The 22,729-nt window shown below is 47.4% G+C and overlaps 1 protein-coding gene across 1 annotated transcript in view; it reads left to right on the top strand.

The window, feature by feature from the left end:
- Positions 1-5,564: 5,564 nt before the first annotated feature.
- NTRK3 (neurotrophic tyrosine kinase, receptor, type 3) overlaps positions 5,565-22,729 on the top strand; it is a gene marked incomplete at its 5' end in the record, with an annotated part of 99,869 nt that continues 82,704 nt past the window's right edge. The window contains one exon of the mRNA XM_008947529.1: positions 5,565-5,753. Within this exon, the coding sequence (XP_008945777.1) occupies positions 5,565-5,753 (189 nt within the window). The remainder of the gene's footprint in view (positions 5,754-22,729) is intronic.

Here is a 22,729-nt window from a genome sequence, read left to right on the forward strand (position 1 = left end):
GAGTCTAGAACCCATGGGCTGTGGCAAAGGAGGGGTCAGCAAGCTCTGCAGCTGGCTACAGTGTAGTTCAAGCAAGAGCTGTGCTGCGTGGGCCATCCTCCACAGCACTGCCCTCCAGCTCCCACAGTGTGTTGCAGGGATCATGCAAAGATGCAGGGATAATTCGGGGTGAATTTGGGGCAGGGAGACAGAACTAAGCTGTATGGGTGTGGGAAAAACTGCTTGGACCTGATGGTGGTGGTGGCAATGCAAGTGCACAGGGAGCTGGAATTAGGAGGGTCTCCAGTTAGAGCCCAGAGTTTTGTACAAGTGGGGGGCTGCTGTAGTTCAGGGGAAGAGGCACCACATGATGGACCATCCAGTGGCTGGGATCAGTGACCTTGGGGATGAGGAGATCCTGGCTGCAGGAGGGCAAGGGACAGGCTGGAGCCCAGAGCAGTCTGGCTCCAAGCAGGTCCCACGCAGGCGCTGAGCACTGACTTGGCCTCCTGCCCACATCTGCCAATAAAAATTAAGAAATTGATTTCCTTTTGTTTGCCTGACAGGACGAGACTCTCTTTATGAGACAGTAAATGCAATCTCGCTCTGAGCACAGCTAGATTTTTAATTGTATTTGTTGTGCTTTCACTTATTGTTTTATGAGTTTCAGTTCCCTTCCGTGCTGGTGCAGAGATCAGCCCGGGGGGATGGTTTGATTTCAGCTCCAGCAAAAGGTTGGAATTTTTTAAACTCTTTTTTTTTTTATTTGTTTGTTTTCCTGATAAGCTGAAGTTTGGGGTTAGTTTTTCTATCTGCATGAGAAATAATCATTGTGTATGTATGTATAGATCTGACTTGTAAAGCTAGGCTTGAGAGATCCTGCCTTGGAATTACCTCCTTGACAGTCAGTGACGTGGTCCTTTGAAGAGCAACATTTAACATTAAGATCAGGGAATTATGTAAGTGCCAAGAAAGGTCTGAAGTGAGAGAAGGAAGGGATTTTATGTGTAATGTATACTGGGGTGTAATGAGGTCTGCTTCAGCACTTGCTATATGATGCATAGTGGCCCACTTTAAGGAGAACTTTTTTTTTTTTCCAGTTATGGGTCATATACAGTTGCTAATTAAGCAGATTAATTATATGGCTCCTTTATATTACCCAGGCAAATGTGGATGGCATAATTAGCTCTTGCAGTTAACCTTTTTTATCAAAAAATGATGCTCTGAGTGACAGCTCCTGAGCACATGGGTGGTGACAGGGGACTGCCCTGCAGCCCTGAGCACTCACCTCATCACTCTGCTTCAGCAAACTCCAGTTTTGTCCTGAGCGTGGGGCATAGATGGAGTTATCCTTTCTGAAAACACTTTGGAGAGACCATGGCCCCACCTCGATCCAGTGCTGCACCCACAGTGCCTCAGAAGCTGCTCAAACCTGGTCTGCAGCACTGGGTGAGGTCCCTGCTTGGAGTTTCTTTGGGAGCACCAAAAGGGAGTGGCATTCCTTGCTTAGGACTGCTTGGTTGCAGGTAAAAGTGCTGCAGCTTGGGAGGGCTCTGAGCAGTGCCAGGCCCTGTAGCTAAGCAGTCCTCAAGAGTCTTTAACCTTTCCCTTCTCAGGCTGGCAGTGGCTGAGCCCCTGCAGCATCCCTGGGTTATCTATTCCAGGGCTCAGCCATCCGTACTGCTGGGCATTAGGGAAAACATTCCAACTCTAATCTCCCTCAGTGCAATTTAAACCTATTATTTCTTGTTTTATCCCCAGTGGACATGGAGAACAGCTATTATATTTCTCTTTGCTGCAACCTTTCACATATTTGAAGGCTGTTATCATGTGTCCCTTCAGTCTTCTCCTCTCAACACAAAGCATAATTCTTTCAGGTTTCCCTTGGAGGTCATGTTTTCTGCACATTCGATCATTTTTGTTGCTTTGGAGAGGTTACTGTGATAGCAACATGGAGTTTTGTTGTTTCTTCACCCATCTGCCTTGGAGCATTCGTTCTGTTATGGATGTGTATGAAATGACCATTATCTTCTCTAATCTGTGGTTATTTATAAAATATCCTATATTCCTGAGCCTATTTTTTTATCAGAAAATATAGCTCTCAGCCTTGATAAATAATTTACCATTATGATATAATCACACAAACAGGGTCTGCCTAAGATATTTGTTATTATTTGTTTTATTTTTCTTAAGTAACAAGTTGGCCGTGTAACACAGCAAATGCACCAGGTGATTCACAGATACAGATGAAAAGATACATCTTATTTCACAGAGCTTCCACATAAACAAGGAGATGAGGGGAAACACCAAGCCAAATTCCCATCTAGTCACAGGGTAGAGACCAATGGGAGATTTTCTGTAACGCAGAATATTTGGGGCAATCTGGAAGGGTACGTGCTCAGTATTTGCAGAGATGATAATATCAGGATGGATTCAAAGCAAGAAGAGTTGGAGCATTGCTGGCATGGATAGAGCACAGCCCGACTGAGAGGCTAGAGGAGAAAAGAGGGTGAAGTTGTGGCTGGGAATGGTGGTGTTTGAATGAAGCATCTTTCTTGGGAAAAGATGAGTTGGCTGTAGAGGAAATGTGGGAGGGGAGGAAAACCAGCGTTGCTTCTTGTGACGTTTCCAAAAGCAACGTTTTCAGGTTCCCTCACTGCTCCTTGGTTAACATCAGATTCATTTGGATCCTAATTTTCTGGTCGTTGTGGTTGACTCTCCCGCTGGCATCACAAAGGAGCGAGTTGGCAGTGGCTGTACTGCTGGGCTGGAGCAGGGGCTGACCCTCTCTTTGCCCAGAGATAGCCCTGGGGCATCCTTAATATCTCTCTATCCTTTCCCTGCTGCTTTGTGGCTCCACTGTTGCTGCTGACACTGCTTCTCTGGCAGGAAAACTGTATGGGCTTAGCATGGAGAGCAGCTAAACTCTGTCCTTACAGGTTGTGTGGATGCTGCTGGCTCGTGAGCCCCTTGCTTGGATGGAAGGCATGCCACTGATAGCTCTCAGTATAGATGTGACACGTTCAATGCTCAGAACATACAAAGGCTTCTTAAAGTATGAACAGATTGACTCTTTCTATAGTTAATATCCACAGTATGTTTGCCCATAGCACAGGCTGAATTATTCACAGAAACAGCTACTGCATAAAACCACCTCTTTCCAGTACTTGTGCTGGAGATGTCCTCTGCTCCTTGTCACAAAGGAGGGGTTTCTGCTCTCAAAACAGAGGACCACAAAGACTTCCTTCACATCATTCACTAGAGGGGTCTTTCACACCCCACTGCCTGATTTTGTACCTTCTCTTGAAGCAACACCTTAGCTGCTTAGAGAAAGCAATAAGCCCTTAATTGACTCTCCCACTGTTCCACTGCAAGGGAGATCTTTACAGTCTCTTGTTGAATTATTTACACCAGTCTGTACCAGCTGATAGTTTTATGACTTTTGTGAACTGCACCTTGAAACACAAAGGTCTGTCCTTCCCACCACGGCAGGGCTGGCCAGCAGTGCAGGGTATGGCTGAAGGAACCTGTGCAAAGCCCAGTCTTCCTGGTTTGCATGCAAAAAGTTGACGTCGTGAAAGACCAAAAGTCACTCAGACATAAATTGCCTGCTTGCTTTTTGTGTTTGGAGAAAAACAATGTGCCTAGTCCCAGCAGAGGCATCCTGCAGAAAGAGCTGGATTTTGCCTTTGTGTCTCAAAAGCTGGAAGTCACGTGGGCTTGGGGAGTAGTGTAAAAAAAGAAGCCAGAATCTGCCAGAAGGAATTCAGAATAAAGGGAGAGACTTTTTTACCTGGTGACTAAAACACCTGTCACGGCTGCCAGGACTCTGCTAATTACACAATAACTTTATTATATCCCTCTTGGAAGAACAAACAATACTTGAAGCTCCCAGAATGAGCACCTTTGGACTAGATTAATGCGGGCAGAATGACTGCATGGAGCTCTGTCCTCCCAGAAGCTCCAGAGAGTAAAATGACTTGAAGACGCCTCTCTTTGTTGCTAGTGCTCCATAAAAAAGTAATTGTGCAATTAGAAGTAGATTACTAGTGGAAACAGGCATTTTCTGTGTCATGTGTGTAAAAGACAGGCTTCTCTGAATAGGTTTGAAACCTCAGTGCAACATCTCTGCTCATTTTTGCTTGAGCTTCTGGTAGCATCCAGGTAGGAGAAAAGGAGCATCTCTAGTTGAGTGTGTTTTTTATTCTCATGTGAATGTATAAGGGATGTCTTCATGGAAGGTTGCAGTGTGGTCCCCACCTTGCTCAGCTCCTCAGGATCCTATATTTACACAGCATGAAAGGCTGCAGCATGGATTAAAGGGTTTCATGTCATGATGGAGGTGTTTGTGATGTTGGCTGGCAGGTCGGACCTTAGTACAGGCGAGAATAAGTGGAAGCAGGGAATAATGTATTAAGAGCTGATGTCCCCTGGGATTTCTAGCTTTGGCAGCTAATAGAAAAGGCTGAAGTTAGAAGGTCTAAAAATAAAATAAAGCCTAAGCCAAAAACTGGGATAGAGCTGAGTATTGTGAAATAGCTCTGTGTGGGAAGCAGGCCTTGGCTCTCAGGTGTGGATGTTCTTTCCTTCATTGCTGTATTTTACCTATGGGAATCAGCCTGCTATTGGTTAGAGCAAGATTAGAGCAGTGATGCTCTTGGGCACAGGCACTTGGGTGTAGAGTGATGTCTGGGTGTTCTGTCCCGGTTAGAAGGCAGAACTGTGTCCCACCTCCCTTATCCCTCAGTTTCCCAGGTAGAGAGGTAAATAAGGAAGGCAGGGGGAATGAAAACCTTGCACCAAATTGAAGATTAACAAAATGAAATATATTATTTAGCAGGGAACAGAAAGGAAGAAGGGAAGGGGTGTAACAGGGTACAGAAGGGAAGAAGGGTAGGGGTTTAACAGGGAAGGGGGGTTGTAGGAACAACCAGGCAAGGAAGATTAAACTTCCAAATATACAAAACCCAAATGCTGTGCTGAGGCTCCCCGGTGCTGGATCTCGCTGGATTGAGGTGGATTGAAGCTGGATGCACAATCCTTGGACGTGGATGGAGGCAGGGAAGAGTCTGTAGATCAGGCCCAGGTCTCCAAGATGGCCACGGCCACGTGTAGCACAGGGAGCAGCAGAGCAGCGTGTGCCCAGGTAGAAGGTCAAAGGAGCAAGAGGAAGAGAGAAGAGGAAGAGAGGAGGCGTGCCTTTCTCCCCTTTTTATAGACCTTGGCAGGAAATCCCGAAGACAGGAAAAAGGGGAGTGGGAATAGGACAGGTGTACACCCGTTTTGTTCAGGCTTGTACCTGTTTTAGGGTTTCAAATCTCCACCCACCAGGGGCAGCAGGTTTCAAACCATTACACTGGGGCAGGAGGCTGAGGAGCTGGAGCACGGTTGCTGGCTGGCTGTAGGAGGGAGATCGTTGTGGGTGCATTTGGGCATGCTGGTGTTTTGGGGACCTAGTCCATGGAGGTAAACACTGATGCCTAAGTGGGTGCTGTGGGAGGCACGTGGACCGACTCAAGCAGTCGGCAGGGCTCGTGGGTCCCCCGCCCCCTGTTGTACCTGATGGTTGTGTGTGGTGTTTGCAGGTCCCGTGGCAGTGATCAGCGGAGAGGAGGATTCAGCCAGTCCCCTCCACCACATCAACCACGGCATCACGACGCCCTCGTCCCTGGACGCCGGCCCGGACACGGTGGTGATCGGCATGACCCGTATTCCTGTCATCGAGAACCCCCAGTACTTCCGACAGGGGCACAACTGCCACAAGCCAGACACGTGTGAGTGCCCGACCCGGCTGCAGCCCCTGCGAGGACCGGGGGATGGGTTGGGGGACGGGGGAAGGAGGGTAAGGAGGCAGAGGTTAAGAGGATGAGGAAGAAGAGAAGGAGGTTTTTGAGAGTGGGTCTTGGTATGGTCCAGAAACCAAAGTGAATCTCAGGTTCTCAGAAATCACAACATACATGTAGGTGCTTCTAGAGAAAACTTTCCACCCTCACTTTCACCTCCCTTCACCCTCCCTCCGCCACCCACCAGTCACCTTAGCCCTTTGCCTGAAAGTGCCATTTGAAGCTGGGCTCTGAGCGTCAGGTCCCAGGCGTGAGCAAGAGCTGCATGAGAGCAGGAGGATGGATGTGACCCCTGCCTGGCTGGGGAAAGGACCTGCTTCCCCTTCCTCCTCCAGCAGTTTCCCAGCCATGGGCCTCTCTTCTTGGCTCTGCACTGGGCCAGGGAGAAGCTCAGGGCATGCAGCCATAAGGTTGAGAAGATGCATGGAGATAAAGAACAGGATGACAGAAGCCCATTTTTTCATGGGCTTCTGTAAAGCTTTTGCATCTTTCCTGTGTAAATCTGGGTTGTGAGCTGGGCTTATTAGACTAGCAGGTGGTGTTTGAGTGGTCCTCTCCATTTTGTCTTCCTAAATTTGGAGTGTCCAAGGAAAGTGCTGGGTAAAAGGATGCTTTCCTGGGAGTCCTGCACTGCTTCTCATGTGAGTGCTGAGTTGCAGCCTCCGTGTCACGCTGCTTGCAGCCAGTAGTTGAGTTCTCCCAGGCCTTTTACCAGCTCTGAGATGCAAACTGGGCAATGCAGGAGGTTCAGATAACGTTCCTCTCCTGCTATTGCTCATCCTTTTGGTGTGTCTTGGTTCCAGGTAGAACTGAAAAATTAAAAATGCTGGGAAAAAGAAAAAAGATGGAAAAGCCCCCAACTTGTCCTGTCACTGTGGCACAGGTAGAAGCAGGGTGTGCTGCACTGAAGTCGCCTCTGCTCTCCTCTTGGCTTCTGCTGCCTGATGAGTGCAAGAGACCTACCTCAGCCCCTGGCAATGGGCAGGAGGCTGATCTCCCAGCCTTGGGAAACTCTTTCAGCATTGGGCATCGGCAGGGGCATGCTGCTCCCTGGCCACCACTCCTCTGGGCAGGGATGGGGACCTGCAGCTGTGGAGATGTCCCTGGGGCAGCCCCTCCTGGGCACTGTGAGAGCCCACGCCAGGGCCAATGTCCCTGTGCTGGGCTTGGAGCAATGGGTTGTGTCCAGGGAGTGCACCCAGCTTCCCATCGGTGCTCAGCTTCCTCTGCTAAATTGTGGCTCCTTGTGGAGAGGGGAGGAGGAGGGTGACTAGGCAGGAGAGGAGAAGCTGGATGTAGCGTGGTTTTTCTGTGCCGTTAATTACATATTTTACATTTCTTATAGCACCTCATCTCAAAATGATTTACAAAGTGATGGCTTGAGATGAGGTGGCTCTCTCACTCCATTTTTTTTTTCCTTCCCCTCCTGTGCTCTCTCCAATCTCTTTAATTTCTGCGCCGACCATTGCAAGATGTGGGTGCTGATGTAGCTGGGCAGTGGCAGAGCTTAAACCTCAAAGGACCGAGTTATGCTTGGAGCATTTGTCCTGTGGGGCTTGTCAGAGCTGGGCAAGTTGCAGGGGAAGTTGCTCACGGCAGGATTTGGCCTCTCAATATCATGGAGCTACTAAATTAGGATCTGAAGGCTTCACAGAGATGCTTGGGGGTGGCATCTGCAGCCACTTCTCCCACGGAAGGTGTCAGGGGGGTGAAATGCAGCATTGGTGCCAACTGTGCACACTTGGAAGTCCAGAGTAAATCACCACCTCTGAGGTCCAGGTTTCCCAGGGCTGCAAGGCAGCGGGGCTGAAACCAAACCCCTCACACAGGCACTCCTTTTGGGTGCTAAAAAGAAGCAAACCACAGCTGGATGCTGGCAGGCTGAAAGCCCTTGTATTTTTAGATTTGCCTGTCATTTATGAGGCAAACCCCAGGCTTTGAGACCTCAGGCAGGGTTGGATTTGGTGTGTGTATTGTATTTTGGTCCCCAGGACTTTACTTGGGCAAAACTTCTGACTTCAGTGGTGGCTTTGCTTGAGGCTGGAAACTTTCATGATTCACCTTTTAAATTAACCATGCTTTGGGGAGCTTTTGCTGTAAGGGGTTTGTTTGATCTGATATGCTCTGCTCCACTTAAACCTGAGCTGGAGAATATTTGTTGCTCCCATTCTCCCCGTGGTTTTCATGCTGGAGGGTTTTTTTTTTACCCCTGTGCAGAGCTTGGACACAAACACTTCTTCATTTGCTGTTGCCCATAGAGAGATGAACTCCTCTGAGTTGGGGAGTGCCTGGATGTGCAGCTGAGCCTGTATTGCTGCAAGCTGTCATCTCTCTCTGGCGACCCACCTCCCACAGAACTGCTGTCCAGCTGGAAGCAAAGGTGCTCCGTGGCACCCAGCATCTCTTCTTTGCACTCAAGTGTTGCTAAAGCAGCATCTTCAGCGAGCAATTTCTCTCTCCATCACAAAGCTTTTCTCCTTCCTTCCTCCTGCAAGTATTCCTGTGCTCTTGGATGTTGTCTAGGTTGAGGACATGCCGATACCCATTATTGTGCTGCAACGGGGAGAGCAAACTCTATATGCTTAATGCAGTATTAATAGTACATTGATGTGATATAGATTTCTGTCACCCTCTATACTAGCAAACATCGCTTATCACGCAGGGATGACGGATGTTTATTCCCAGTCACTTAGCTCTGCATAATGGAATTGCAGCTGAAATATGGAGAGCAGCTCCCTGCCTACGAAGCCGCAGCCCCTCGCTCCTGCTGTGCCATCCTGTCCTGTGGGTTCTTCTCAAGGATGACCTGTCCTCAAGGAGATGGAGATGTGTTCCTTGCTGGGGACGTGCCGTCCTCATGGTGATGGAATGGAGGGCGCAGGAGCCAGTTCTCAGCTCTGACTTCCTGGGATTTTTATGGTTTTCTTATCCCTTTCTGCTTCTGCCTGATTTAGAGCAGCAGGAGGGACAAGCTTGGCTCAGGGAGCTCTCTTCCTTCCTGGCTGAGGGCTTCTCAAAGAGCCATGGAAGAAACTTCACCACTTTGCTGTCTTGTGATGAAGCACTGAGTCTTTAAGAAGATTCTCTCTCCATCTTTATGCTGTAACTCCAAGACATGCTGGGAAGTGCTGGGGTTTGCAATCAATCCTTTCAACCATCCTCAGCCCTACCTGGAGAATTAAACAAAGAGCTTGGCAATGGGGACAGTCCAACCACAAATCAATTTCAGAGGAATAAGCTGAAATAGCTGCTGTTTTTTCTTTTCTTTTACTCCTGATCTTTTGCACATGAAACAGAAACCAAGTGGCATATCTGCTTGGCAGACATCAGCACGAGGAGCAAGGGGTTGCAATGAGTTTGCACCTCTCTATATTTGGAAATAAACAGATGAGAGGAGAAGAGCAGGACTTGTGGAGCAAGCACTGTGGACAGAATATGTGATGAGGAGATACAGAGTAGGACCACATGGCTCAATCTTATGGTCAGGTTTTTTGGTAAGGCAAAACATGATCCAGTCAACCCTCATTTGTGTCAATATGAGTATCAGACTGTTTGGGCAAGAAAAGTCAGCTCATTGCAACAGATATCTCCTGATCAGTGGAAGAAAAGGGAGCATTGGCTTGAAATAAGTTCATGAAGATGTTGCTAGGACATAGTTTTCATACGTGTACAGCAACTTTTAACCTTAGCTCTGTCTCCTGATGTTCAGGATTCGGATTTGCAAAATGGATAATTATGAGTAGGTGGAGATTTTTGTGGTGCAAGACTGGTAATTTTTCAGAATAAACATTTTGGAAGGTTGTTTTACTTTAATAGTAGTAATTAATTATTAACACAACGCATCAGATGCAGATTAGTTCTTGGATCTGATCTCTTAAGCTTTACTCATATGCCACAGCACAGTTTTGCAGTTATTCTCTTATATTTCTTGTTGGGCAGCAGAATTCTTCTGTCTGTATGACACAAATCAGAGGAAGAAAATCCAAACCTTGATGGAAAAAAATTAATCTGGGGGGCAGATCATTTGTAGATCCCCATCTGTCTCCCATCAGTGGATGCAGAGTTCCCACCAGTGGTGTGAAACTAAACTTTTTGGGCAAGTGGTTTGATTTTGGTGGAGGTTGTTGCCAGACACGACTGGAGCTGGCTGGCTTTTCCTCTTCTGGGACTGGTGTAGTCTGGGGACTAGGATTCATTCTCCACATGGGTGGAGCAGCCATCCTTCCATAGAGTCCTAATGAGGGTTTTTTTCAACCTCATTTATTACAGGCTGCCCTGACATAATTACATATTCAAAGTTAGTAATTACATGTATTCATGCTAATTAAGTAATTAGATATAATTACACCAACTGTAAATACATGGTAATCGGCTAAAAAGAAGTACTTCAGAAAAAAAACAAGGCAAATCACACAATAAAAGCACCATCAGCACTCTTTCACTCAGTACCCTGTCTTTATCTTCTATTTCAGTGCCATTTAAAAGGAACATTGTGGTCATTTCAAAATTCATACTTTTTAAACAAACAGTTTTCCTTACCTTTGTTTCGAACAGGTCTTGAAAACGAAAATGGTAAGGATATTTACCCTTACCACTGTCTGGTCTTTTTGTTTGCCTACTGTGTTTTGTTCTTCCTGGGCATGGGAAGCTAAAAAGTATTCAGCATTGCTATTTTTGATCGGCTCATGTTCCCATTTTCATCAAACACAACAACATGAAAATAAAGCCATAACTACTTGCAGCTTCATTTGGCTGAAGAAAACAGAAACTCTTGGTAGTGGAAAAAGGGAAACTTTTCTTTTTCTTTTCTTTTACCCCTGGAGGGAAAAAAAAAAAAAAAAGAGGATTTGTCAAATATGATTTCCATGCAATATAATAGAACCCAGTGTGAAGTGGCAGCAGCACTCTGCTGCCCTGTGCCCAGCCTGGAGGTGGGTTGTACAGGTCTCGCTTCTTCTCACAGGTCTCTGCTGTTTTTCCAAACTTCTCTTTTCCACTCTAACATGAAAGCCCCAGCCTCTTCTCCAGCAGGACCCTATGCCCATTTGTTTTTCAAAGTAGGAACTTTTGGGTTGAGTTTCTTCTGCACCGCTGCTCCTCCTGGTCTTATGGTCTTGACCTTGCCAGTCAACCATATGAGATACATATAGAAGATTTGATGAGGACCTATGAGTAGTTACATAGTAAGTGGTGTGGTTTGCTGTTCTATTTTATGTCTCCTCATTTGTCCTAGCAAAGCCTGGGTTTGTGGCTTGGGTCTGTATAAAAGCCCTGACTTCTACACTTGGCTGCTAGCAGGTGGAAGGCATTGGAGTTTGTTACAACGACCTTTTGCCTCCAAATTTCCCTTCCTTCTGGTCTGCAGTTGCCTCTCACAGAAACTGCTCTGAGCTCCAAGTGCTGATGTGCATGTCCTACAAAAGATTCTGATGTTGAAGAAACCCTGCAGGCTCTGGCTGGCTACTTCCAGAGCAGATGCTGCATGTAACTAAAGAAAACTGTGAGCCACAAAAAATTACTGCTTCTTTCATCCTGACAGAGCAAATAGAAGAAATATTCCCATTTTCCAGAACCCAGAAGACCAACCTGCATTTGCAGAGCTGGAGTTCCTACACCACTTCTCACACCTGTACTTGAAATTGAAACCTCATGATTAACAAGTTCATCTTTGGAGTAATGATCATCTTGGCCTCTGGAAAAGCAGTCCTGGTGATGGAAATACTCATGGATACGGACATCAAGGAGTGGACAGAGAAGTGTTTCCTTATACAAAACGCTGCCTGCTCCTCTGGCCTAAAAACATCTCCTCTGGACCCTTTAAATGCCAGTGTCTGTGGGGGCAGCAAGCAAGGCTGTCTCATCTGGAGTGCTTTTGGAAAGGGAGCCCATGATGTTTCAACTGCCAAGCACTGAAAAAGCCAGAAGAGTGGAGGCCCTGAGCTGCTTTCCTCCTGGATTTGGAGCAGCTCTAACACAAGCAGGCTCTTCTCACTGCCTTGCAGCCTCATCCCTGCATCAAATGGGTTGGACCAGACTGCCCAAAATGGGCACCATGTCCCAGAGGATGTGTATATGCACTCCTGATAGTCTATCTTGCATCCAAGCCCCTGCTCATCTCATACAGGGGCTCACACACCCTTCCCCTGCTCTTTCAGGATCCCTCAGCCTGACCCACAGGCACTACCATCCCTCTGTATGTGGGCACACGTTCCTCATCCTCTCACCTATGCACCATGGGACGGATGTGGTATAAAACCCTTGCTGAATCATCTCTTCTTCCTTCCCTGTGACACATCTTCCTGCACAGCAACACCTCACACCAGTCACCTCCACTTCCTGCTGCCAAAGCACCCATGGATTGCTGCGCAGTGCCCTCACAGTTCTGACTTTTCTCAGCAAAGCCAGGGATGATACAAAGATGATGAGGGGAGTGGAGCATCTCCCTTATGAGGAAAGGCTGAGGGAGCTGGGTCTCTTTAGCCTGGAGAAAAGGAGACTGAGGGGTGATCTCATCAATGTTTACAAATATATAAAGAGTGAGTGTCAGGAAGATGGAATTAAGCTTTTTTCAGTGTTGACCTGTGATAGGACAAGGGGTAATGGGTGCCAATTGGAGCATAGGAGGTTCAAGGTGAATATCAGGAAAAATTTTTTCCCTGTGAGGGTGCCGGAGCACTGGAACAGGCTGCCCAGAGAGGTTGTGGAGTCTCCTGCACTGGAGTCATTCAAAACCCGCCTGGATGCCTTCCTGTGTGATGTACTCTAGGTGACCCTGCTCTGGCAGGGGGGTTGGACTAGATGATCTTTCGAGGCCCCTTCCAACCCCTATGATTCTATGATTCTATGATTCTAACACTCCTGAGCAGGGAGTTTCCCTGCCAGGGGTTGCCTGAAGCCATCAAAGATGGTCACATCTTCAATTTTAATGGGTGTTCAAGGCTTGGCAGCACGGGTGTGTTTTTCACCCATGGTCAAGTATGAGTAAAGGCTCGTTGTCACAGGGGGAGAGGAGTAGGATAAAATAAGGATAAATCAGGTTTACATTCCCTGCAGTATTGCCTGCATACCCAGGTGTTGGTGTTTCTCCCTGTCCAGTTGTGCTTGTAGTGCTCTTGACTCCATGGTGCTCTTAAACCTGAAGGGTGTGCCCATGCCAGAGGAAGGAGGGCTCTCTTCATCAATCAGTGCTCCTCATACCCCTGGCTTCTCCCTGTAAGACAAGAGGTAGTGACACAGTGCATGACCTGAGGCTGTTAGAAACCTGGGCAGCCCTGATGCCCAAAGGTCACGAAGGCAGTTCCAAGGGTCTTTTTGTAAAGGTTCATTGGTGGTGTGAATTTTGCAGTGGGTCACTTTAAGAATGGCTGGGGTGTGTGGATGTGTGCGTGGGCAGAGTTGTGGTACTGATTTCTTTTGGCCATCAGTTAAACACGTGCCTTGCTTTTTAATGAGTTTACTGTGGCTTATAATGCTTGGCTGCTGAGAAAGTGTCTGGAGGCTGGGGTTTGTGGGTTGAGGGGGATGTGCCCATGGTACCTGGCTGTGGGGTACCCCTGAAGGCCTCAGGATCTCCCAGAGTTTGGAAAGGCATTGTGTTATGACTTTCTAGTCTGACCAGGCTGGCTTTCAGGTTTAAAATCCAGCTCTCAGAAGTGTGTGGGGACTCACTGTGGTCAGCCTGGAGCTGTCTCTCTGGTTAGAAGATTTTAGGCTCTCATTGTTTGTTCACTGTCTGCTTAAATTACAATTCCTAATTAAAAATAGCTGCTATTGTTTAGGAGTTGGAGCAGCTTTGCATGACTGCACATACAGCAGGAACATTATTAGCAGTGCTGCCCTGTGGGACAAGAAGTACAGCCCAGGATCTGGCAGAGAAGCTGTACGTCAGTAAGAGTTTAAAAAAAAAACCTGCCTTGAGTCTTGCTTTTGGGCTAAACAGCCCAAAAATACCCCGTTCAGTCCTGAAAGCTGGGGAAAGACCCACGTAAAAAGATACTCTGCCTAAAGAGCTTCTCATGTCAAAGGAGGCTTTTGTGTCCCAGGCTCGTGTGGTGGCTGGCTCTGGGGAGATGTTGTGGGCAGGCAGCGATGGCTCGTGCCTCCCAACAGCACGGGGCAGGGGAGCAGCACAGATCTGTGCAGAGTGGAGCTCAATTGCTTCATGTATCACACAACAAAACCACAGAATCTGTCATTTTTGGTTGCTGAACCTTCCTAGTCTGCCTCGGCATCCTTCTGGCTGTCTTGCTCTCATTGGTGGTGGGTGCAGACAGGGAGTGGAGTCACTGCCAGTGGGGTCGATGGGATGGAGCAGGAGGAGGATGCTAATGGAAGCACCAATCCTGCTGGTGTACTGCTGAAGCTCTGACCTGAACCAGCTGTCCTGCACCACGGTTGCATCACAACCTCGTTGAACTTGGTGTGATTTGCTGAAGCCAACAGACCTGGCCGAGAACTCAGAAAACCCATTTCCATCTGTAGCTGATGTAAGATTTGTGTGCAAGTGTCTGGAGGTGAAAAGGACATGGAATTCACAGCGTGGAAGGTTTGCTCTTGGTGCCTGGGCTTGTCTTCCATTAAGGCAGGCTTTATGGCATAATCCATTTTTAGATCCCTCCACGCTCATGCCTAAACAGACTGCAAGTTACCTAATGCTGAAACCTGCTCAAATCTTGTTTTTTCAGGCCACTTATTCCTGCCCCTACCTAGATAGGCTTGTTTAAAAGACAGGAGCAAATTGAGACTCAGTGAAAGCATGAAAATTTCTGTGCATATATTAATAATTGAATCCTGTTGTCTGCAGCTAAGCATGGTGAATATGGGATGCAGTACTCAAACTAAGCTATGACTTAACCTTCGTATAGGCTTGGCTTCTCCTGATATTAGTTCCAAGTCCCCATTTGCTGATGATGTTGCAGCAGTATCTGTGGTTCTCTGTCATGGTTGTGGGTCTGCAAAAATGTCACACCTTTCTTTCAGCCCTACTAACCTATTTTTACTCAATGAATTGGAGCACTGAGTCTGAAGGTTACTGTGCCTACCTATTTTTATACATATAAATGGTTGATCTATTTGAAATGTACCATTTGATCGTGCTTGGACACCTTTTCTTGTCTTGCTAATACATTTCAACAGATTTTACATCATCCTTCCCTGTCCCACCACCAGGCCTCCATTTTTCTCTTTGTGAGGAAAAAGGGATCTTCTTTTTTTTTCCCTTCAAGCATCTCTTCACTTCAGGATGAGCAGTTTCACACTCCCATATGTGTGACTAGGAGACAAGGCAGCTAAGTCTCCTAAGTATAAATGGCAAATTTGCAATTAGAAGAAAACACTGTAACAAAATGATTTCAACCCTTCTCTCCCTTCCCCCAGCAGCCCTTCCCACCCCTCCACCTCCCTCTTGAAGGATTAAGCAAAGCTAATCCTCAGATGAGCAAGATCTTTGGGAAAAAAGCAAAGCAAAGTAAAACCAAGGGAGGAGAAAGAAAAATCTTTCACACTCAACACTAATAAGGAAATTACAGGCATCCTACATTATGAATTGGATGAATTTTTAATGGTTAGAAATGCAGCTGATTTATAATGCATCCATCCTGGACTGCAGGGCCTGTTGCCAGCTAATAAATAAATGACAGGCCCTTTGTATTAAAAGTATCAGTCATTTTACATCGCTGCACTGTAATTGATGTGGAGCATTGAGCAAAGGGAGATGGTGGCCATCAGGTCTACACCAAAGGATCTCATGCTTCAAGCCATACCTGAGATCTTGATATATCAGAAAGTTGCAGCCCACTCTTCAAGTCTTCACTCAGATGGGCCACAGCTTCTGCTCTATCCCATCGCTCCCAATCCAAAACCAAAATGAAACAGAGCTTGGCAAGGGGTTCCATGCTTTTTAAAGGCCATTTTAAGCCCAGCTTAGGGACCTGTTTGACGTGTCATGCTCTAGGGCAAGCGAGTTACCACTGGACAGCAGGAGAAGCTCCATCCTAGGTGGCTACCCAAAGCTTATTTCCTATATGTGGTGTGGGATATGTTTTGGGTCTGTCCCATGTTAGCCACCTTGTTCAGGATGGGGAAGATTGTTCTGTCTGTTCTCTCAATGGTCCTTTGGTATATAGCCATCTTGCACCAAATGGCTGTTGGTGCAGCCAGGATGAGGCTAGCTCAGAGTCAGAGATCAGCATGAAGTCATATGAATCCCACCACAAGTGTTCACACAGAAGGCTGTGTTAAAAATAAATTCTGGGCAAATTCCAGAGGTGGGGTGGGGAGGGACAGTTCTGTTCTCATGCCAGGTCCCAGCAAAGCCCAAATGTCAGGGGAACCTTAGAGCAAGGACAGCAGGCAGATCAGCATTTGAAGGATGGGGTGTATTTTATCCTCTTCTCTCCTCTTCCAAGGAGAAGTAACCTGGCATCTTGTATCTCCACTATTTCCTGGAAAGAGGCATTTCTCCTTACAGCCCATCTAAGGGCTGCCAAGCCTCTTCATCTCCATTTTATGGCTGAGGAGAAGCATCTGGAAGGACATCCGTTTGCTCATGGTCACAGCAGGTTGCTTGTAGCTAGAGGTCTGGCCCATGTTCAGCCTACTGGACCGTGTTGCTTGTTTGAGTTGCTACCTGAAGTCCTTTCATAGCCAGTCTTTTGGACTCAGGAGTTTACATGAACAAACAAGTTCTTGGAGCTGTATAGTATGATCCCACAAAATGCCAATGCTGAGCTTTTCTTGCTCCTTTCAGATAGGTTAGATCAAATTCTCCATTTCCATGTTTCTGAGGGTCATGCTACAGTCTAATGTGTTTCCACTTTGTCCTTTCCTTGCTGACCTCCTAGGAGCTCTGTTGACCTCATTCCACCTAGGCATTGCCTCCTGGCCTGCTTGGTTGGAGTCAGAGTTCATTGGAGCCCGAGTGCTGGGCTTGGAGGAAGCACAGTTATTTTTCACCTTGGTTGAAGGAACTGAGCAGAGAGCCTGGGATACGAGCCGTGCTGCCCAAGGAAAGCACTGCTCTCCAAGATGTAGACTTTCATCTTGACCTGGAGGAAGGAAGCACTTGCTGCCTTATTTATTACATTTCCCCGTAGCAGCATAAATACTGTATCCATGATAGATACGAGTCTTATGAATAATAGAGAGATTTGAACTAAGTAATTGCAGTGCTTTTTTTAATACAAGAGATCCACAGCATCAAGCAGTATTAATGATCTGTCTTGACATGGGCTCTGCAGAGGGCAATTGCAAACCCCAGTTCTGGAAGAATTTGAGAAACTGGGGGAGAAATCCTAATGTGCTGTTCATCCCTTCTCTTCCCTTTGGGTAACTCCAGAAAGAGTATCCTGTCTGCTGATTTTTTTTTCTCAGCTTTGCCTAGACCCTCCAAGGGCAGGAAGGCTCAGTGAATTTTGGGAAAACAAATCCCTTTTGTAGGCAGGCTGGGCTGGGCTGTCAGAGGAGGCAACTTTGGAAGGAAATGTAATACAAAGATCTCAGCAGCTCCCTGTGGTCACTAACAGTTCTCCAGATATTTCGGGAAGAGTAAGGTGATTAGTTAGAGTGAAACAGCTAAATTCAGGTGGCAGCAATGATATTCTGTGTCTCTGCTCATCTGAGCCTTGTCTCCTCTCTGAAGCATTAATATGAAGCCCTCCTTTCCACTTGCTCTCCAGCACCTTTGTGCAGCTTTGCTGCTGTGTGCTGTTAAACAGGTGGCTACTTTATGATGAGAAATTCTCCACAAAGTCCACTTCTTAATGCCTCAGAGTCTTTGGGAGTTAATTGAAGACATTATTAAGTATTAAGATGTAACACCTAATACTTCTTTGCAGTGACATCGTTGTGGGGGAAGGGGTCACTGGGTGGTAACTGCAGGATGTGCTGGGGATCATTTTGTGCCTTGCAGCACTGGTTGCAGAGAGTTGGTAGCCTGGCTGGCTGGTCCTTCTTGCTCCTTGCTGTAGGTGTTGGTGTTACAGCTGCAGGGCTTTAAAGCCTCTTGGAGCTAATGGAGCTGTCCCAGAAGGTTATGAATGCCTTTTCCATTCATTTTTTTTCCCCCCAAACATAACATCTCAAGCCTTGAATCAGGCTGTTGACCTCTCTTTCTAGCCATGTTCCTCTTTAAGGTTCTTTCTTTCCCTTCTTCCACCATTGCCTTTTTAAGAGGAATGGGGGCAGGGGAGACCTGTGGATTTGGGGGCCCAGGTCCCCCCTTGTCAGTCCTGCAGGAGGTGGTCTTGCTGACCTCTTTGGGCTGTGTCAAGCGGGGAGTGTGGGCTCAGGTGTTTCTGTGCTACGTGAATGGTGGCTCATTAACACCCTGTGCCCTGAAGATAACTTTTATTGATCATCAGCTGCTTAATCAAAAACTCTATCACAGTTTGCTTCGATTATTCTTTTCCATCTCTTCATCTCTGGAGAATCAGCTGAGCTAAAGTTAATGTACTCGTTATGCAGTTGGGAAAGCACTGCCACAGACTGCTATGTAAACCACAGCTTTTAGGAAGGTTTGTGTTCTCCTGCCTTTGTGTAGTAGGATGAATATATTGGAATATATTCAGTATATTCCAATATATTGAATATATTCCTCTGCTTGATGGGGTGACACAGGTGCTGATGGAGTTGTGCTGAGCTGGGTTTTGACCTGCCTAGAGTGGCAATAGTTGCCTCCCAGCTCATTCAGAGCCCAGGCTCCACTTCTAGAACCTCACAGTCCTAGTATAGTGGTGAAGAACACTGCTGCTATACCTACTGCTAACCCACCCTCACCTTTCCAGAGACATGTGGTGGCCTTCACATCACTGTAAATACCTACCAACACGTGCACCTGGAGCACTGGAGACCTCCCTCCCCTCTTATAGAGGGATAGTTGTGTTGAAACAGCTTTATGGAATTGTTTCTGATGGTGGCTGCTCAGCAGCTGGATGATGAGGGCTTTCTATGGGATACCAAGTCCTCAAGGGAGATGGTAGAGCTGAGTGCCAGACCATGATGGTGAATGTCTGCACAGCTGGACCTCGTGTTTGGTGTTTATTTTCTGTTGAGCTGTGTGCAATGTATATATAGACACAGAAGTGGTGACTTAGAGCAACTAAGTAGGATGCTAAGTCCCTTATGTAAACAGATCTTGGCACTCCTGAAATGGGCACCTGGAGTGTGTTGCTGTTGGGCACTTTGCTGACACAGTGAGGACCACGACTGGGAACCTGCTCTGTGAATCATGGCTTTATTCTTTTGGAAACCATCAGAACTCTGGGGTGGGGAAGTGAGGAAGCTGTGCAAGAAGTCACGAAGATTTCCCAGCACTTGCCATGTTTTTCTTGCCCAGCTTTGGGAAGTGGTAACCAGTCTGAGTGGGGACACAGGAAAGGCTTGGGAGGGAAGCCCTGAGATGGGAGTGCTGCTCCTCCAAACTCATCTCACGCTCTAGTTATGCTTGGTGTCCTGATATAATTAATTTTCCTTTTGTCTTTTAATGTTTGCTGCATAAAATCATTCTCCTTGATCCTATATGCTATCAGAGCTACATATTCCATGCTGGTTATGGTGTTGCAATGACCTAATTTGATTGCTGAGGGTCGTGTCCTGTATAATGTTGTCTCGTTTTCTCAGTAGTCGATACAAACTTCATTTTAATTTCTTTGAAAAGAAAGTAAGTGGGGGTAGAAGCCTAGCAGGCACAGCCAAGCTTATACCTGCAGCTCCTACCTTGTTGCCTGGCTGTGAAGCTGTGATGGCACGCATAGTTCTGCCCAAATAGGACCTCCAGGCTTTTTAAATGAGATTTTTTTTTTTTCCTGATACTGAATGGGAGAAAGGATAGAAGCTATAGCAGAGAAAGGCCCTCATTGTAGTTGCTGATACCTCTGATTTGCCTCAAGAAGTCATTATTCCAATAGGCTGGATGACCTCTTGATGGAGCTTACCTCCAGAAGGGAGGGTTGGTGTCTCCCCAGGGGACCTGGGTGAATCTGTGTCCTTTTGTTTCCAATTAGATGCTCGATTCTTTGTACTTTGGTGGTTCCCCTGCCTCAAAGACCCTTCACCTGCCTTATGCCTCTGCTAGTTATGAGTAGCTCAGAGAGGAAAAGGAGGGTCTGCTCTCAGTTTGTGGTTCATTTGGGTGTGGAACAAGCATGTTGTTTCAGAAGTGGTGGCAGCAGCTCAGGTCTCCTGGCCCTTCTGCTCTCGTTCAGGGTGACTTCAAGAGCTCCAAGGCTGTGGCTTGGTGAGCAGTGGCAGGGCTTGCTCATAAACTGGTGTTTTTTGCAGAGTTTGTTCAGAAGATAGTGTTTTTTTCAGCAGCTCATAAAGGAGGTGTCAGCCCAGTGGTTGGTCTGTAGGAAAAAGAACCTGCTTTTGGAAATTGAAGATTGCAGCAAGTGCTTAGCTGTGCCTCATGTGCCATCTCTGCAGCTGGGATTGCTGGTGTGGCAAATTACTGAGCTGATGGTTTCATCACTAGTTACCTTATGGGTCCTGTATTTTGTTCTCGGGGTATTCCTCATTCTCAGCCCTGCCTCCTCCTGTCCCATTGGGTGTTCATTGGGCATTTGATTAAAAATGGATTGATTGTGGTGACAGAGGAGGAGTCAGAAAGCTGTTGGCAGGCAAAATGAACCACGATTTTGCAGCTTTAGCTGTATCTAGGAGTTGAATAACTGAGCCAACAGATCCGTGTTCCTGGTGTGTCACCAAGCTGGCTCCGTTGGTTTGGATGAAGGATTTAGGGGTGGCAGGGAGAGGCCAGGCAGCAGAGTGGCTGAAGCACAGCAATGATGTGTGTGGCTGGGCAAGGACCAAGGGCAAAAGATCATGAGCCTTGAGGGCAGGAAGAAAGGGAGCAGGCTGGCCACTGGCCACTCATGTATTCTTCCTTGGCAGGATACCAGCTCTCCATGGGCCAAGCGCCTGGCACAGTCAGGGCAATGTCTCTGATTTGTTCTCCATTTCAAAATATTTAATCAGAGACTCCAATATGAAGCCTCTTTAAGGAGAGGCTGGCACACGGCAGCTGGCTGGGTGTTGCAATCAATGCATCCGCCGTGGAACGTTTCCTGTAGAAATATTACATCCTCTCTCATTTACTTGATGATCTTTAGGGTGAATCAATCAAAAGATGCCACACACAAATAGTTCAGCCCGGGATCCTGTGGTTGTCCATTAGAGAGACATTTGCTCTGTGTTAATGGACCTGTTGATTAACAAACAAACCGTTGCTTTTTAAATTGAAAGCTGTTACTTGGTGGCAGTTGTTAGCAGTAGCTTCTCTGGTGCCCCACCTCCCCTGCACACAGCTCTTGCTTCCTGCCAATGCAGCAACTGCTGCAACCCATCTCAGGACTGCACTGCTGGAGAGGAAAGCACCCACATCCTACCCAGGCAGTTATCAGAGCTGGACATTCTCCTGGAGGTTGGAAAGGACAGAGACTTCTTTGTACTTGGCGTGTGATTTCACCACTTTGTGTCCTGTTAATCATGTTTCCTGCACCTACCTGTCTAGACATGTTGGACCTGTTGGACTCCAGCAATGTATGAGGAAGATCTCCCCCTGAGATTCCCAACAGGTCAAAACTTGGCAGCTCCCTGAGGAGTCTGGCTTGGGTTTTACACCAGGCTGAGTGCATGGGCGTTTTTATTTGGCTCTGTAAAGCCTCTAGTCTGTTAGAGCAATACTATGTTCATTTCCTTTTCCTACAATGTAGACATTTCCCTAGTCTCCCCTTTTTCTGGGTGAAAAATTGTCCCTATTTTAGTGTTAGTTCTTGCTTTTCCACTGCTAGCATGGCATGGACCCCAGCTAGCGCTTTAGAAAATCAGGATGATACCACTGCTTAGAAGATGTCCTTACTGATTGGAAAGCCCCTGCACCAACCTGAGTGGACCCAACCCAGGGACGACAGGGAAGCAGCATGTTCAGTGCTACCAGAGCTCTGCTGTGGCACTGGAAACGTGCTCCCTGCACACAGCCCAGGACAAACCACCCTGCTGAGCCACCTAGCACCGTTAATTGCAGAGAGGCAGCCACACAGCAGGGCTGAGCAGCCTGAAAGGACCAGGTTTATGGCTCTGGGCTGTGTTTAGCCTCATGTTGGTAGCTGCCAGCAGCTGTTCTGCTTTCTGGGAAGTGTGTGTGGACCCTTGCTGCTCAGCCAGAGGCTCTGGGGGCGTTTGGTTCCCCCCTGGGCTGCTGGTGCAAAGCAGTTGTTGTTCAGTCTCAGGCCAAGCATCACTCCAGAGGGGACCAGCTCCCCCATGTCACTTGTTTAGCTCCATCTTTTATTGCTACCAACTGACTCACGCAGCGCCGTCCTTCCCACAGCTGGTGGGAGTCAAAGCAAGGAGGCAGTTAGTGGATTAGGGCAGCAGAGTGAAAACCATTTGGCGTTTCCATCCTGATTCTTCTGGGTGCCTTTAATTAGCCTGATTGCTCAGCACGCGATTTCGCCATGTTCTTTAGCTCCCCTGGTTAGAATAATTATTCCCCCAGCTCCTTTTGTTCCAATTCCTGATCACTTACAAAGTCTCCCGTTAAAAGCCATTAACCCCGTAATGTGAAGTGCGGGGCAGCGTCACGCCCTGGGCCCCACACGTGCGTGCTCCAGCCCCTCTCCAACGCTCCTCTGCTCCCAGCACGTGCCCTGCTCTGCAGCATGACTCTGCTCTGCTTTCCTCTCCTCTCACACGCTTCCCCGCCACCCGCCCCACGTGTTGTGTGCCTGCTCTCCCTGCTGTCTGCGGGCACTGCTGGTGGCTGGGAGCTCCGTTTCCCCTCTGCACAGGCTGGGTTGGACGCTGAGGTTGGACTCAGGGCTGTGGACTGTGGTGTCTTGCATGTGGTTGTGTTCATGAATGAAAAACAGGGTGTTAAAAATGTATGTTCTTGCATGCTTTTTAGCCAG

The sequence above is a fragment of the Merops nubicus genome, unplaced genomic scaffold, assembly GCF_000691845.1.
Source record: "Merops nubicus isolate BGI_N331 unplaced genomic scaffold, ASM69184v1 scaffold999, whole genome shotgun sequence".
NCBI lineage: Eukaryota > Metazoa > Chordata > Aves > Coraciiformes > Meropidae > Merops > Merops nubicus.